General features: G+C 37.2%; 1 protein-coding gene and 1 long non-coding RNA gene across 2 annotated transcripts in view; one reads left to right on the forward strand and one right to left on the reverse strand.

Moving 5' to 3' along the window:
* LOC144653352 (sister chromatid cohesion protein PDS5 homolog A-B-like) overlaps nt 1-17,515 on the forward strand; it is a 41,301-nt gene that overhangs the window by 3,150 nt on the left and 20,636 nt on the right. Inside the window, exons 3-21 of the mRNA XM_078513330.1 lie at nt 1,532-1,618; nt 1,732-1,826; nt 2,707-2,833; nt 3,271-3,351; nt 6,757-6,897; nt 7,987-8,102; nt 8,516-8,610; nt 9,920-10,026; nt 10,875-10,913; nt 11,207-11,268; nt 11,699-11,788; nt 12,083-12,196; nt 12,675-12,707; nt 12,796-12,844; nt 13,045-13,093; nt 13,770-13,906; nt 14,345-14,572; nt 14,860-14,950; nt 16,789-16,858. Coding sequence (XP_078369456.1) covers nt 1,532-1,618; nt 1,732-1,826; nt 2,707-2,833; nt 3,271-3,351; nt 6,757-6,897; nt 7,987-8,102; nt 8,516-8,610; nt 9,920-10,026; nt 10,875-10,913; nt 11,207-11,268; nt 11,699-11,788; nt 12,083-12,196; nt 12,675-12,707; nt 12,796-12,844; nt 13,045-13,093; nt 13,770-13,906; nt 14,345-14,572; nt 14,860-14,950; nt 16,789-16,858 — 1,811 coding nt within the window. The remainder of the gene's footprint in view (nt 1-1,531; nt 1,619-1,731; nt 1,827-2,706; nt 2,834-3,270; nt 3,352-6,756; nt 6,898-7,986; nt 8,103-8,515; nt 8,611-9,919; nt 10,027-10,874; nt 10,914-11,206; nt 11,269-11,698; nt 11,789-12,082; nt 12,197-12,674; nt 12,708-12,795; nt 12,845-13,044; nt 13,094-13,769; nt 13,907-14,344; nt 14,573-14,859; nt 14,951-16,788; nt 16,859-17,515) is intronic.
* LOC144653367 (uncharacterized) overlaps nt 13,317-17,515 on the reverse strand; it is a 64,586-nt gene continuing 60,387 nt past the window's right edge. The window contains exon 2 of the long non-coding RNA XR_013570729.1: nt 13,317-13,525. This is a non-coding gene — a long non-coding RNA (uncharacterized LOC144653367). The remainder of the gene's footprint in view (nt 13,526-17,515) is intronic.

The raw sequence follows: 17,515 nt of genomic DNA on the forward strand, positions 1-17,515 counted from the left end.
AGGGGGATGGTTAGTGAGCTGTACTCCAATTAAGTGACTCAGATTTGAACTGTGGCCTGGATCATTGTGTTGTGATCTTGGGCAAGACACTCTCCTCTCACAGTGTCATGGCCAATTGTATAAATGGGTATAATGACATTATATTCTTGAGGAGTGGATGAACTTGCATCCCGTCCAGGCGAGATCTAGAATAGAAATACTCTTAGGGCTGATTTACACGGTACAACTTTCTTGCATGTGACATGCTTATTTACTCATGCATGCATCTGTCATAAGGATGTGGTATGATTTACATGATGTGATTCATGTTGCAGTCATGGCGTAAGGGTGTTGCATGCTATGGAAACCAGAGATACCATCAAAATAACTAGAGTGGTAAAACCGCCATTAGGAATTTGAAGTGGCGGTGGCACTGAATCCTTATCACATGATTGAAAAAACTTGTCATGTGGAGGGTGTCTGGAAAACCCGAATAGCGAATAGTTGCGAATAGCGAATAGTACAAATAGTGCGAATAGTCGCGAATAGTGACAAATAGTCGTGAATAGTGACGAATAGTGATGAAAACTCGCGAATAGTGACGAATAGTCGTGAATAGTCGTTGAATTATTGCGAATAGTGACGAATAGTCGTAAAATAGTTGCCGTGAATATAAGCCTGCAGGGTTTCTACAAAATTTATCGCCAAATGCACAGAGCAATCTAGAAGTTCAAGCAAATAATACATCATATGCTTGTCCGCTCACTTTAACAGAGAGTGCAAGTCAAGATGTAACTATATGAATACTTTTATTGATCAATTAAGCCTATATCTCAATACCGACCGACCATAAACTGTATTTACTCACACTTCATTCTCATGAACCACGATTCGTCACTATTCGTCACTATTCAGGACTATTCGTCACTATTCGCGACTATTCGTCACTATTCCCGACTATTTGCACTATTCGTACTATTCGCTATTCGTCACTATTCGCGACTATTTGCACTATTCGTACTATTCGCTATTCGCGACTATTCGCTATTCGCTATTCGGGTTTTCCAGACACCCGTCATGTGGACACTACTTTTCATCGGGAAAGCCAACAAAAAGCTTTCACCATTTTTGGAAACTCTCTGCTGCAAAACAGCATGGAACCCTTTAAAATTGAACAAAATCTGCTTTTCTTTAAGGTTGAATACAGAGTTTTTCCCCCGGTTGTACATCTCTGGGAAAATGATGTTTACATGGCCATGGAGCGACTGTAAAAAATCTTATCATCGCTGACAAGATGCTTGCAAACGTGAACCATGTGACAATTTTTTTCAATCACTGATAAGAATTGTGCTGCCACCGGTTCAAATTCCTAATGGCAGTTTTACTACTCTAGTGATTTTGATTTTAAGTGCTGGCCTGTTGGGCAACAAGGCTCGAATGCAGAGTCTACTGTTTATTTCTCTTACAACTGAACTTATTGTTAAGTTAATTTATCCACACAGACAGGTATCCACGCAGAATTTTTTAAATCGTTTTGTTTTTTGTTTTTCAGGCAGTCTTTACAATGATTGTAAACCAGTTGAAGGGTCTTGAAAACACCAAGTCAAACCTGTCTAAAAAGTACTTTTATCTTTTAGAGGTACGTTGCTGACTTGATTACATAATTATAATTGGTTAGTTTTGTCACATTTTTTATATTTTAGAAATGTTAAACGCATGGGATCTGACGTGTGTCCTATTATTTCTCAACAGAGTTTAGCATTAGTTAAATCATTCAATATTTGTCTGGAGCTGGACTTCCAAGACATTATACTGCAGTTATTTAAACTGCTCTTCCAAGTTGTGAAGTGAGTAAAATTTCTATGCAATAACAACCCTCCAAGTTAAGACCATTTTAGTCGCCATGGCGACTAAAATTTTGGAGCTGGCGACTTAATTGGAACCAAAGTCGCCAGCCTGGCGACTAAAATTAAGAAGAAGGATTGAAAGCTTGAGCTAAATTTAGCGACTAAAATTTTTCACTGGCGACCAAACTCGAGCAGTTGTTGGCCAAATGGCCACTAAGGGAAAAAATAAACTTGGAGGGTTGAATAAATACATGTATGACAACATCGAGATGATCAAAATGTGTAATTCAGCGAACCCGAGTCAGGTGGGGTATTTAACATTCATTAGCCCTGTATCTTAGTAAAGACTAAGGGGAAGTGCTTTTGATGTCATGTTTTATTGGGAGTCATCTTGGGATTCTCAAACTGGGACAATGGAAACGGGGTTCGAGTCCAAGTTTGCTGTGAGGTCAAAAACAGTTTTGAAAGCAAAACATTGAACATATTATTTTAAGTTATCCGGCAGCTAGAATATGTTTTTTGAGAAACATTTTCTTGTTCAAAGCGTGTGACTGTTTGACTCAGTAAAACTTTATCTAATTAAAGTTTTCATGTTCAAAGTGTGTGTTCACTTGTCTGAATAAATTTATCAAAGTTTTCAGGTTCAATGTTGTGTCAGCTTTTCTGAACGAAACTAATCGTGGTTCTCTGAATTAATTTTAATCGAATTTTATTTATGTTTGAAGAGTGACTTTTCTTGTCTGAATAAAACTTATCGCACTTCCATGTTTAAAGCGTGTGTTCGCTTGTATGAGTGAAACTTATCGGCACTCCAGTCGTCCAAGGAGACGATCATGGCAGCATCTTTTACATTCTTAACAAATTTAAATTTGCCTTTCAGTGAAAATCATTCGAACAAGATTCAGAATTTCATGCTGGATGTGATGTGTCCCATCATTATAGAAGGTGACTCTGTGCCCCAGGAACTACTCGACACAGTGCTCATCAACATCATTGAGCCACAGAAGGTAATTACACTGACCTGATCATTTCATTACTTTTCGTTACATTTTTATAATGAATAGTAGCACACGAGAATGATCAATGCAGGGAATGTTGGTTTAAGTAAGAGTGAGTAAGACAATTGTGCACAAGTCTGACAGTGCATGTTATAACATTATTTGCACGCTAACTTTCACTTTGTACAACACTCGTGAGTGTTGCCAGTTTGTGCAATTTATTTCTTGATAGATCAGTCAAGTGGCAAGTTCATTAGTTTACTTGACCGAAATTGTTGAGTCAAGACTCGAAACTAGAAATTTTGAACATCAAGATTCAACTTTCGGGAGGCAACATCAGAGACTCAAGTGACTGTCAACTTTATTTTGAATTGTACCTAGTATGTTTTTTGTAATTCCCTGTTGTCTACAAATTTAACTATTCACCACATTTTTTTTCCATTCAGAGTGAGGACCCTGTGGCTTATAAATTAGCGAGTGAGTTTATTAAGAGGACTTCATCAGCTTTAGAGCCTTACTTACAAATGGTAAGACAAACTTTATTGTTGTTGTGTACAGTATTCTTTCATGTAGTGGTATGTAATCTACAGTTTCATCTAAAGAGCAAGTGAGCTGAAAATGATAGCTGCTTAATAATAAGCTGCAGAGGAGCACATCAGCTTGGGAAGTGTATATATTCAAGGCTTTTAAGAATATTTGAAGTAGTTGGTTGCCTTGAGCGACAGGCACCTGTTGCAGAGCAATAGGCCATTTTCAAAAATACCACAATACTCTTTGTTGTCCCTCCAAAATTTTGCATACGCATTGTTTTCATGTTTAGTACAGGGCTCAAAGTTTACTTTTGGCTTTGGAAGTGCGCTTGCGCTACCAGGTCTCAACTTTTAGTCGCACAGCTGTAATTTTAGGTGCACAGCTAAAAATTTTAGGAGCACAGCTTAAGGTGGCTCGATCGGATTTTTGAGTGACGATACCTTTCAACTTTGAGCAACTTGTATGTCACCGTGAACAATCTGACTGAAAATCAATCAATATAGCTGTACTAAAGAAAGATGAAAGTTTCGAATGAGATAAGTTTCGTCGAAATCGGAGTAACCATAGCAACATAATGATGTCACCACCCATTTTACACGAGACCGATTTTCTTGTAATAGAGGGATAATTTTGAAAAAATGGCTTCTAGATCTTGGACTTGACATAGTTTTCTCAAGGTCTGCGAAATTTGAAGAATTTCTATGAGAGCGTTTTCGAGAAAATTTTGGATGAAGTTTTCAGGTGCTAAAATACAACAAAAACAAAGCAGTCTTAAAACATTATTGAGATGAACGTTCACAAGGCCCGATCAAGTAATATTGTGGCCTTAAGTGAATCTTGAACTATCTAATTACCTTGGAAGAAAATCTCAGAGAAATCGTTTCATTTGATTTCTTGAAACATCGGCTTGAATATGAACTTGTTTGAAGTGTTATTTCGCTCTTTTATCGAAAAAGGGCCTTCGCTTACTAAAATGATCGCAAAATAAAAAGCGCTCGATAGAATTTTTTTAAACTTGGCAGTCAAAAAGAAGAATAAGTTTGTAATGAAATGTCTGATTTTCAAAATAATTGAAACATTTTAAGGCAGTTAATTCAAAGCCTTAATTCAGGTAAACATTGCGCTGTTTTTCACCCTACATCGGATCGCTGCCTCATTATCTGTCTCCATTGTCTCAAGCCGCGTGCATTTGTAAATTCCAGTAGATCATGAATCACTAATTATTTATTACTGGAGATTTTTATGACAATTCTGCCTTGGCCTTGAAACTATTAGGAGACTGAAGATAATACAAGTGCTTTACTAGCCTATTCCTCGTTGTTATTGTATTTTGGCTTGTTAAATTAGCTTGTTTCTGTGCAGTTTTCGGAAAACAAGCAGCTGTTATACATATTCAAGATGTGCTGAAATTTACAAATGCACGGGGCACGACACAATAGAGACTTATAATGAGGCAGCGATCCGATGTAGGGTGAAAAACAGCGCAATGTTTATCTGAATTAAGGCTTTAAATTACCTGCCTAAGAATGTTTCAATTATTTTGAAAATCAGACATTTTATTACAAACTTATTCTTCTTTTTGACTGCCAAGTTTAAAAAAATTCTATCGAGCGCTTTTTATTTTGTGATCATTTTAGTAAGCGAAGGCCCTTTTTCGATAAAAGAGCGAAATAACACTTCATACCAGTTCATATTCAAGCCGATGTTTCAAGAAATCAAATGAAACGATTTCTCTGAGATTTTCTCCCAAGGTAATTGAATAGTACAAGATTCACTTAAGGCCAAAATGTTACTTGATCGGGCCTTGTGAACGTTTTCTCAATAATGTTTAAAGACTGCTTTGTTTTTGTTGTATTTTAGCACCTGAAAACTTCATCCAAAATTTTCTCGAAAACGCTCTCATAGAAATTCTTCAAATTTCGCAGACCTTGAGAAAACTATGTCAAGTCCAAGATCTAGAAGCCTTTTTTTCAAAATTATCCCTCTATTACAAGAAAATCGGTCTCGTGTAAAATGGGTGGTGACGTCATTATGTTGCTATGGTTACTCCGATTTCGATGAAACTTATCTCATTCGAAACTTTCATCTTTCTTTAGTACAGCTATACTGATCGATTTTTAGTGGGATTGTTTAAGGTGGCGTACAAGTTGCTCAAAGTTGAAAGGTATCGTCACTCAAAAATCCGATCGAGCCACCTTAAATTAATAGGAGCGTGCCAGAAGGTAGTACCTAGAACCTGAGCACCTGATTTCTGGAACTTGTAAATTTTATGTATTATATTCCCTGGCTCGGCCGCTTCATTTGTGACTTATCAGAGGCTGACGATGTATTCGCCAAAAAAAGATAAATGTAGATAAGCTTAAGCTTTGGATTCAGAGAATCTACATGTATGTCGTTGACTGTGCATTGATTTCATAAAACTAAACACTGGGATGTAATAAAACAATTAAGAGCTTTATTTCTTTAAAGTATTACCTTGTTCTTACCTTGAAGAAAAACAAATCTCTCGGTGTTTTAGTTCCGGATTTTATAAAAATAATAGATCCCCGGGATAGCACTTCGACATTGAACACACGAAAACCAAGATGGCGAGATTTGGAAGAAGCCTTCACTCGCATGTGTCAGCGGAGTCGTATCTAAATCTAAAAGAGTCTGGGACTGAATGGAACATGGTGGAACGATGAAACGCTATCGAAACTCGGAAAAACCATAACAGAAGGACAAATAAAGCACACACTGACGCCAGGAAAACAATGTAACTTTATCATTTAGAATCTAAGTAATATCCATGTTCGACTTGATTGTGTCAAGCTCAGGCTGTTGTTTCTTATCCCGCCAGAGAGTGTATAATGAGAACTCAGGAAGCAGAGGAACGTGATTTCAGTCGCACTGAACTCTGCCTGTTTTGGGTGCATGAGTGCGACCACATACGATTTTTCAGGCGCACAATCAAAAATCTAGTCGCATGTGCGACCAGCTGGTCATTAGCTTTGGGCCCTGTAGTAGGTGACTTATAGCAGAATACTCACTGCAGCTCCAGCGGGTGCCAGGTCTTATTGAAAGCCTTGCACATCAAAGTAAATAATTTTTTTTAACTGAATAGCCTGCAGTGCAGGCGTATTTATTAGAAGTGAGCACTGACTGCATGTTATGACCACCATCTTGGATGACTAGGCATGCAGAGGGCTGGAACGAGACAAAAGTGTCCCCAACGGGGAGGTTGACTAGTCCCAACCATCTACCCGCCAAGCATCCAAGATGGCGACTTAAACAAGATCTACTGTTATTACTGAGCATTCTGACACCAAAAAGCCCTGCACTACAGGCTGTTAACTGAATGATTAAAATATTGTTGAAGGGTTTTTATACAATAAAGACTTACAAGCTGTTTTATGTAATAGTTTTTCAACAGTACACTTGCACTGGGGAAGACTTCAGACAGCATTCTGACTGACAACATTTATGACCTTATACTGGAATTAAACAGAATTTGTCCAAGTACACTTCTATCTGTTGTGCCACAGCTGGAGTTTAAATTGAAGGTGAGCATTATTTAAGAATACTTCAGTAAAATCATTCATTTTAATTAATTTTCAACTGAATTTCAGCAGTTTTCAGTACAAAGTTGAGGTAGAACAGTATAAGGTAGTGTGGTGAATATTGTGGGAAGTGCAGTTGGTTAGTACACTGGACTCCAGATCATGCGATTCTGGTTTGAGCCTTGATCAGGGCTTTTGTGTTGTGTTCTCGGGCAAGACACTTTACTCTCATAGTGACTCTCTCTACCCAGGTGTAAAAATGGGTACCGGCGAACTAACGCTGGGGGGTAACCCTGCGATGGACTAGCATCCTATCCAGGGGGTAGTAGCTACAGAAACCATTATAAGCTCCGCCCTGTATGGGTTACTAGGAGCGACACAGACTTTACCTACCAATTAATATTTACTCTTGAACTCCCAATGGTGATCAAAATCTGATTTCTCATTACATTGCCAACACCTTGTCAAGTAGGCAGGTGAGGAGAATTAAAAAAAATCATCAACTAGGGATATTTCGTTTTTTACAAAACAACAACAACAACAACAAAGTTTATTTGAACTGTAAAATTACAAAGAAATGTTTAAACAATAAATAAATTAAAAATACATACAGTTGCTGGTCACCCAAAATAACTAAAAAGCTAAACTAGTTGGGTGACCACCATTTATTAATTTAAAATAAATACAACGTCAGAAAAGAGGCATTTTACATTTTACAATTTTACACAATTAATTAAGGTGGTAGATTACAGAACAAATAATTCTTAAACACGTATGTACAACAACAACAACAGCAAAAAGATAATAGTAAAAAGAAAAAGGGAAAAAAAAAATGAAAAATGGCAGAAATACCAAAATTAAATTATTAGTAGAAAAACTTAATAGAAATTAATGAAATGCAATGATAATTCTTTTTTAAATGAATAAGGAGATAGAATCTTAAATCTCTCATCAATTTCATTCCATAATATAGGTCCGTTGTATCTTATATTGAATTTGCCATAGTTAGTTCGAATTTTTGGAACATAAAAAGTTGACCTAGATGCAAAGCGTGTGTTAACATTATGCTTATCAAAATCTGTTTAATTGCAGAGCGTGGAAGTAGAAGAGCGATTAGCAGTTACCAAATTACTGGGTCAGATGTTTTCTGAGCAAGACTCCGAACTAGCAACTCAAAATAAACCTCTGTGGAACTCATACTTAGGAAGGTAAGATATTTTTGTATTAAATTAAGATTTGAGATCAGCGTGGAAGTAAGGCATTCCTTATGATCTAAGATTGTTCCGGGTCAAAAGCTGTTTGAATTATTTTCACATACTGATGCTTCTATCTGTGAAGAGGGCCAGTTCACTGGCAATGTAATCAGAAACAGAGTCAAAAAGGATACTTGATATGTGTCAAAAATGTATATACACTAAGAATGTCAAAGATGATTATCATTTGCAATGCTTGTGATAGAAAAGTTCATGATAAGTGCTATTGTGCAGTTGTCCAATTTTGCTTCTAACTCCATCACAAGTGAAAACAGAGTTTCCCATAAGCAGTTACTGGCCAAATTCATGAACCCTGCAAAAGCACTGCTTGTTTATATTTATACATGTCTTGAATGCTCACTTTTCAGGTTTGTGGATATCAATGTAGATGTCCGTGTAGAATGCATAAAAAGAGCCAAGGAATTTTTACAGTATCACCCTGATCTGGCTGCCGATTTAACTGGTGAGTTAGAGAACACACAGTAGAACCCAGCTACCAAGTTATATGGGGAGGCTCCTCCCCGAGGTCTAAACTCTTACCCTTTCATAATCCATTTAGACAGAGAAAGGTAACCGTTTTGTAATCTTTCAATAGAACAATATATTCGTGACGGTTATCATGGAACCATTACCAAAAATAGTACCCCTTTGAGATACCTACATACCTGCATCTCTTTTCTTAATTTCTCACTTGAGTTATCTCTTACAATACTTAAAGTGCCTATGAAATGAAAATCAAGTTGAACTCATATGAAAGGCCTTTCAAAATGAAGAAAGATGGTGTTTTCATTTTTCTGATATCTTTTCTCGTTTCAGAGATATTAACGATTTTGTATTATGCAAATTAGATAACTGATGACGTCATAAGTTTGACAGAAATTGGTGTAAAAACACAAAATCAGTAATATCTCTGTAAATACGTAAGCAAAATAATTAATACTTGGCACCAGTATTGTACCCCAAGAAATACACCACATGTTGCATATTTTGATGTTGCTATGGCAACAATCTCAGTTCCAGATCTCTTTCATGTGGACATAGCAATCCCAGGTTTTGATCCATTCCAAACCTAATCCCCCATCTTTAGGGTCATTTGGGTGCCTAGCGCAATGAGCACATTACGTATGTTTGGAATGACACCATTTACTTCTCACTGTAAAGCCATAAATCGTGATATTTGATTCAAAGAAGAAAAAGACTGGGACCAAAAGTGTTGCCATAGCAAAATAATTATATGTACCATGTGGTGTATTTCTTAGGGTACAATACTGGTGCCAAGTTTCAATTACTTTGCTTTAGTATTTACAGAGATATTACTGATTTTGTGTTTTTACTCCAATTTCTGTCAAACTTATGACGTCATCAGTTATCTAATTTGCATAATACAAAATCGTTAATATCTCTGGAACGAGAAAAGATATCAGAAAAATGAAAACACCATCTTTCTTCATTTTGAAAGGCCTTTCATATGAGTTCAACTTGATTTTCATTTCATAGGCACTTTAAATAAATCAACCATTTGAATTGGTGGGTCTGTTTGAGATATTTTGCAAGGTCCTTTTAAGTATATTCCAACTTGTGAAATCCCTTCCCTTTTATATATCTACAGCCTGGAGAAGGTACCGGTACCCATTTTGGGCGGAGCCTTCCAGTATAGTCTCCTATGGGGAGTATCCCCCCCTGCTGGGCAACCAACTTATTATTCAAAGGTTCAGCTACAAGTACAGATTTGTTCACTGAAGAAGCTTAAGCTCTGTTATTTGTTGTTCTAGATAAATTACATGAGAGACAGCGCGACCCAGATGAGAGAGTGCGACAAGAAGTGGTAGCGACCATCTGTGACGCAGCATCAGAAAATATCAGTTGCATTTCTGATCAGGTATGAGAAGTTGTTACTAACTAGTTGCAGTACTGTTATATTAAATAAAAATCTTTATGAGGAAATGAAGTTTGGTAAAGTTCAAGTGAAATAACATCATTTGAATTGGCTTGAGATGAATAGCCTAACCCGGGTGGGGGGGGGGGGGGGTACTCCATATACTGGCCTATACGGGGAGGCTCGGCCCGAAAGGGGTACCTTTTTCAGGCTTCAGGTATATAAAAGGGTAGGGATTTCACAAGTTTAGGTATATGAAAGGGTAGGGAAATCTGTCATTAAAATATTTAGAAGGGGCTTTAAATTAATTATTTTAAACAGACGCAACTTATGGCTCTATCGTCTTAATTTATTAAGCGCTACATAAAAATGTCAAGAAAACGTCCTGTTTTAAGTATATTTTGTGTCGTGTAGGTATATGAAAGGGGTACCTTTTTTTCTATAAAAGGTATACGAAAGGGGTGCTTTTTCTGTCAAAATGGTATATAAAAGGGTAAGGGGTTGGACCTTGGGGCGGAGCCTCCCCGTATAAAACTTTCTTGAGTGCCCCCCCGGGTAGCCTAAATGAACAGATTTATGGAACATGTGGTTTGAATTTATATTTTCTTTATCAAACAACATTAATTTTATGATACACAACATTTATGTACTTTTACAAAATGAAACGGTTTTAAAGCCCATCGTGTTTTTGCAACCTAAATTTTCGGTGACTACTGTTCACCTTCATCAGAGTTAGACAAAAGTTCCTTGGTCAAAGATTTGTGTAACTCTGCAAAAACAGATGTCGTATACTGATCGCAATACTGGTTTCAGTAATTATCTACTTCTTCTTTAATTTTTGCTTATTTCAGCTTCTTGATGATGTTTGTGAAAGAATGAGAGATAAGAAGGTATGTCAGGCTTTTGCCAAGATCTTGGATAAGAAAGTTAAGTGTCTGTCTGTCTGTCCGACTGAATGACTGACTGTCTATCTGTCTGTCTTGTCTGACTGTTTGACTGCCCAAGTCAGTGGCAAATTTGATTCCCTAACCACTCAGGAAAAGCTCCTTCCAGAAGCAGTGATACCCGTATCTTAAGCATTTTGATTCTCTATCAAGTCAAGGTCAATATAACTGTTTGAGCATGTTTTATCTTTCTGACTTTGTTATTTATTTATTTATTTATTTGTTTTTATTTCTTATAGTGGCATGTCAGGAGAGAAGCAATGATGTGTCTTGGGAAATTGTACAAGAAAGTGACAACAGGGTTGGTACATTGTATACTCTCGATTTTATTTTATTACTAAGAACTGGAAATAAATCAACTGAAAAAAAACATAAAAGATTTTTTTAATTATTGTCCTGTTAAATCAAGGGAATAGGAAAACAGGAAAATCTAGGTCATCTTTGGCATTGCATTGTGCCAGGTAGAAGAGATACAGACCAAAAACTATACACATTGACAGGAGGAGCTTGATGGCTCATTAACGCTGGCACTAACTCTACAACTGTAGGTTGTACAGCATGAAGTGACTAACAGTATTGCTACTCCATCGCAGCTTTGCTCCCTTTTAATTTAGAGTTTAACACCCTAACTGTTATATTGAGTCCATGGGGCCTCTCATAGCCAATAAGCAGAACCTTATGGACTTCCCTGGCAGACCAGGGTTTGAACCTTTTTTCCTTTTCATTTTTAGTACAACAGCCAACAAAACAGCAGCTAAGAAATTATCATGGGTTCCGAGCAAGCTTCTTCACTGTTATTATCTTAACACACCAGAAAACAGGTATGAAGGGTCGTGTCCCGTGTTGACTTCCTGCTTACTGCTTACCACACCAATGTGTCCCCCTCCCTAATAAATGTGGCCTGTTGGAATATATACTTACAGTATGCATAGTGATGCTTTAACACAATGAAGTTAAGGCTTTGGATAACTCTTTGAAGTGTTCCTTGTTTTCCCACCCATGTTTAAATGAAATAACTCTGCTTAATGAACACCTGCAAAGTATATTCAAATTGGAAGTAAAGGATAATATTCAAATTGACTGGATTTTCATGTTTGACATGTTGCTTATTACAGGCTTTGTGTGGAAAGGATTTTAATTGGTTGCTTGGTGCCAGTTAGTTTAGAAGCTGATCAGAAGATGAAAAGATTATTGCATATTTATTGCAAACTTGATGAGGCAGCAATGAGGTGATGTAATGTAACATACATCTATCCCTGCATCTACCCTTCCTTTCCTCCGATTCTCCCTCCTTCGACTTACCTCTCCTTTTTTTCTCAGCCTTTATATCCAGAATTTCAAGTGACGCATACACTATATATCTACATTCTTTATACATTGATGAAGAGTAACATCCTCATTCCCCTGCCCATGTTTCTGTCAGAAAGTTATTTGTGAGAATCAGGGCCAATTTTTATAAATGACATGCAGGGTTTTCAAAACAAGCCGGCACTTGCCAGAGTTCCACCGGCTACTTGATTTTGTGTCACCGGTTACTTTGGCCATAGCAATCAGGTTGTGAGAAACAAGCTTGGCTTGTCACAGCTGCCTACTCTTCCAGTTGCTGACACCTACTTCAAAACATTTTGAAATCCTTGGGACCTTTTGTGGTTGATTAGAAATTGCTTAGTATTTAATAGTTTTCTTTATTTGTTTTTTATTGTTTAGTGCCTTCCATGGAATTTTGACATGCCAGCAAAGGTGAGTTATGAGCCATATGTTGTTATTCTAAATGAACAAAATTTGACTTACCGGTACTAAACTATCAATTTCTCTTCTTTCCTGTTAGAGTGCGGTCAGACATTGCAGATCTTATTGAGCTATCAACTGGAGAGGAGGTAAGTCTCTAACCTTGTAAACTTTGTCATGTTTTGCTTTATTTTATAACATAATTATTATCTTCATGTGATATTCCTTTGTTGTATAATGAATAACTTTTGTCAAATATTCATAAAAACCATTACGAAGAACACTCAGAAAACACTAGGTTGACATTAAAATCTAACTCTTTTGTTTTCTGGTACTTTTTTACCCACAGGCACAAGATAATGAGACACTGGCTTTCTCAAAGATCATTTCCCTTGCAAGTAAGTTTTTTATTTCAAAACAAAATTATTACAGTTGAAGCTCTGTTAACGGACACTCTCGTAAGCGGACAGCTCTACTTACGGTCGCCTTGTTTAAAACCTCGTTTTAACTCCCTTACAAACTCTGTATTTTTACATTCTCGTAAGCGGACATTCCCGTAAGCGGCTGCGGACACTTTCACAGATTACGACTTAGACTTTTTCTTTGTTTTAAAGCTCCCGTAAGCGGACACCCCAAAGAAAATCCTATAAAAAACCTCTGTATCTTGCTTTTATCAATCGACTTCACATTGCCGTTCGTCACAATGATTTTACAGTAATTACAGTACCATATTTCTGTATTTGTTTTGTCGTCATCCAAGTCCGTCCAGTTATTGTTAACTGGGCAAGCTCCTGTAAGCGGCCATCTATCCCCTACACCTCAAGTGGCCGCTTACGAGCGCCCAGCTCCAGTTACGGACACTTTTTTCGCGTCCAGAGGGTGTCCGCTTAAGAGAGCTTCGACTGTAGAATGGAAAGTCATTTATCCATCTTGTGAATCTACTAACTGATTCTACTGGGATTTTGGTGTCTTATTTTGTGAAGTCTTTTCTTGCTAAAAGATTGTTCTTGTGGTTAACTCAAACTAACAACCTAACTGTTAACGGCACTTAACTTTAAAATTTACTCATTTTAGGAGCTTTTCCAGATGCTTTTAAATTTCAAGAAAACCTCAAGAAATTACGAGACATGATTCAGGAGCCCACACTGAGAGATTTGCTGAAGACATGTATCAACCCTGACATAGGATGTTCAAAGGTTTTCAAGGCAGTGGTACGTTCATTTAATATACCAATTCTATTCAGAGTTGTTCTTTGGCATGTAAGCAAAGTGAGGGATGAATCTTCAGTAGTGTAGCAGCTCTCGAAAGCTTGTAATTCTACTGGTCCTCTAGTGTAGCAGTTGCTATTGTTTTGGGTGCTGAGGGTATTGTTCCTGTTGTTTGTTCTATTGTTCTCTCGAAGGGTAGCAAGCCATTAATGTGAGACCTTGCGACATGAATTTTTTTTTGGTTTGGTTGGCTGCTACCTGTTCCAAAATCTTTGCCCCACAACAAGATGGTTGCAGGGATGTTTTGGCATCATGTCCCTCTAACTTGTCCTTTCTTGTACACTAACCTGTAGCTTTGCGTGTTTTTTATTGAACTTTTTTTTGTTACTTTGTAGCTCACTTTGCCTTTACAAATTGAACACTGGTATCTTTATTTGGCAGAGTGACGTTGTATTAAAGGTTGGATCCAAGAACCCTATCCTGGAGACATTAAAAGCTCTTCTGGATCGTGCTGCTCCTCTTCTTGTAGATGAACAGTGTATCAAAGAGCTTTTTAAACTGGTTAAGGATGCTGTCGAGGGGCTCTCTGATGACGAGGATGATGAGTACGAGTGGCATGAGAGCTCTGGGATGAGTCCTGTTGGAAAGAAAGGATTGGCACTGCTATTGGTAGGGCAGTCGTTTTTTGTCATTGCTGCTTAATGTTTGTTTAATGTGTTGAATTTTTGTAGATCAAATTATTATAACATGACACCAAGTTTAGTAAGATAAATTGTTAGACCTGGGCTACAAACCTCATGCTGTAATCTTAGCTTCTCAAACAAAGGAAATCATAGCTCCGAGAGTGGCTTGAATGTCTGATCTTAAAAAGGATATATTTTTTAATCAATTTTTATTTCTTAATTCTCCATTTTCGTATTTCTGGACTAAAGGAGGTCATTATTTATCTTTCTTAGGGTCTGGCTGGTGTGTTTCCTTCTCAATTTCAAAATGATGACACATTTCAACAACTATTGGTTTTCCTGAAAAATAAGGATCAAGAAATAGGTAAGGCTTACACAAGATAATTTTTCTTAATTACTTAATTAATATTTTACTTTTTAAAATTATCAAGACTTAGAGAGGCCTTTTTATATTAATCATATTTTATTTTATTTTATTTTTTTTATTTTATTTTATTTTTTATTTTTATTGTTTTTTATTATTTTTTTTTTTAACTCAAAGTAAATTGTAATTTATTTAATTTTATTTAATTAATATTTTACTTTTTAACATTGTCAAGCGCCCTTGAACGTATGGAAAGGGCGCTATACAAATGATTATTATTATTATTATTATTAACTGGAGGCAATACCAACATACATTTTTCACTTATTTTTTTTTCTTGGGCTGTGAAAATTGACACTTTTCTGTCTTACTTGGGTGGTGAGTTCCTTATGGAACTCATCTCATCAGAGAGAAGTATATTGACTTCCTGCTAGATTATTCTGTCTTAATTACTTGCATGGTGAGTTCCTAATGCAACTCATGTTATCTGAGGGAAGCATATTGACCTCATGCTAGATTAATTTGTCTTAATTCCTTGGGTGGTGAGTTCCTTATGGAACTCATCTTATCAGTGAGAAGTATATTGACCTTGTGCTGGATTATTCTATCTTACTTGGTTGGTGAGTTCCTTATGGAACTCATGTTATCTGAGGGCAGCATTTTGACCTTGTGCTTGATTATCCTTTAATCATTTTCTCAAACATATATACTATACAAAGCCGAGGGGAAGACCAAAAACAGGAACAAGTCCCCTAACAAATGGTCACCGAAAAAAACAGAAAATTTCAATACAAATCTACTGATAATAGTATTAATAAAAATAATAATAAAATTATTCTGTCTTACTTGCGTGGTGAGTTCCTTATGGAACTCATGTTATCTGAGGGCAGCATATTGACCTCATGCTAGATGATTCTGTCTTACTTACTTACTTGTGTGGTGAGTTCCTTTTGGAACTCAAGTTATGTGAGGGCTGCATATTGACCTTGTGCTCGATTATTCTGTCTTACTTACCTGTGTGGTGTGTTATATGAGGGTCGCATATTGACCTTGTGCTAGATTATTTTGTCTTACTTGCGTGGTGAGTTCCTTATGGAGCTCATGTTATATGAGGGCCACATATTGACCTTGTGCTCGATTATTCTGTCTTACTTACTTACTTGTGTGGTGAGTTCCTTATGGAACTCAAGTTATGTGAGGGCAGCATTTTGACCTTGTGCTCGATTATTCTGTCTTACTTACTCGAGTGGTGAGTTCCTTATGGAACTCATGCTATATGAGGACAGCATATCCACCTCATGCTGGATTATTCTGACTTACACTTGGTTGGTGAGTTCCTTATGGAACTCATCACACTTTGTGCTGGATTATTCTCTCTTACTTGGAGGTGAGTTCCTTATGGAACTCATTTCATCTGAGGGCAGCATATTGGCCTCATGCTGGATTATTCTGTCTTTCTTAATTGTGTGGTGAGTTCCTTATGGAACTCACATTATGTGAGGGCAGCATATTGACCTCATGCTGGATTATTCTGTATTACTTAATTGTGTGGTGAGTTCCTTATGGAACTCACGTTATCTGAGGGCAGCATATTAACCTCATGCTGGATTATTCTGTCTTACTTAATTGTGTGGTGAGTTCCTTATGGAACTCACGTTATCTGAGGGCAGCATATTGACCTCATGCTGGATTATTCTGTCTTACTTGGGTGGTTTATTCTGTCTAACAAGGTTGGTAATTTTAAGCTTTATGGCTGTGCCCCTGTTTTCAGAAGTATTGTAAAGTTCCAGTACAAACATTTTAATACTGGTCCATGTGTCAAAATATTATTTTTTCAGTTGATCTGTCACTTAAGATGCTTGCCTTGACTGGGGATGGTATTGAAAAAGTGAACAAATCATTAGCAAAGTAAGTTGGTAGATGCAATGTAAGTTCATCTATATTCGGGCCAACTGTCCCACACTTCCTAGAGCGTACCGTAAAATTCCGGTTATAAGCCCTGGGCTTATACAACTTGGTAAGAGGTTTTGCGTGGAATTAAATAAAGACTTTACTTGCTTATAAACGGAGGGGCTTAAATCCGGGAGGGCTTATATGCAGAATAAAAAAAAGTTTTGAAACGAGCCACAGGAGTGTTGATCAAAATACGTTTTTAAGTGAAAAAAAAAAACGCATAATAAACAACAAATAGCCCTCTCCAGTGCTGTCATCTGGCAGAGGGGGGCTTATATCTGGGGGGGGGGGGGGGGGGGGCTTACAACTGGAATTTTACGGTATCCAATTTTGCCTAGTGTAAAGCAACTGGAAGTACTGCTTCTCCTGATCGATGGGATGTTAGTCCATCATAGGGTTGTCCACCCCAGTACTTTGTCAGGTATCATGCGCAGATCACTGGTATTCATTTGTACTCCTGAGAGGCACTGTGAGAGTAAGTGTCTCAACCCTCCAAGTTAAGAACATTTTAGTTGCCATGGGCAATAAACTTTTTGGAGCTGGGGACTAAATTGGAACCGAAGTGACTAAAATTGAGAAGAAGGATTGAAAGCGTGAGCTTAAATTAGCGAC

Source organism: Oculina patagonica, chromosome 5 (assembly GCF_052425735.1).
Source record: "Oculina patagonica isolate OP01 chromosome 5, crgOcupat, whole genome shotgun sequence".
Lineage (NCBI taxonomy): Eukaryota > Metazoa > Cnidaria > Anthozoa > Scleractinia > Oculinidae > Oculina > Oculina patagonica.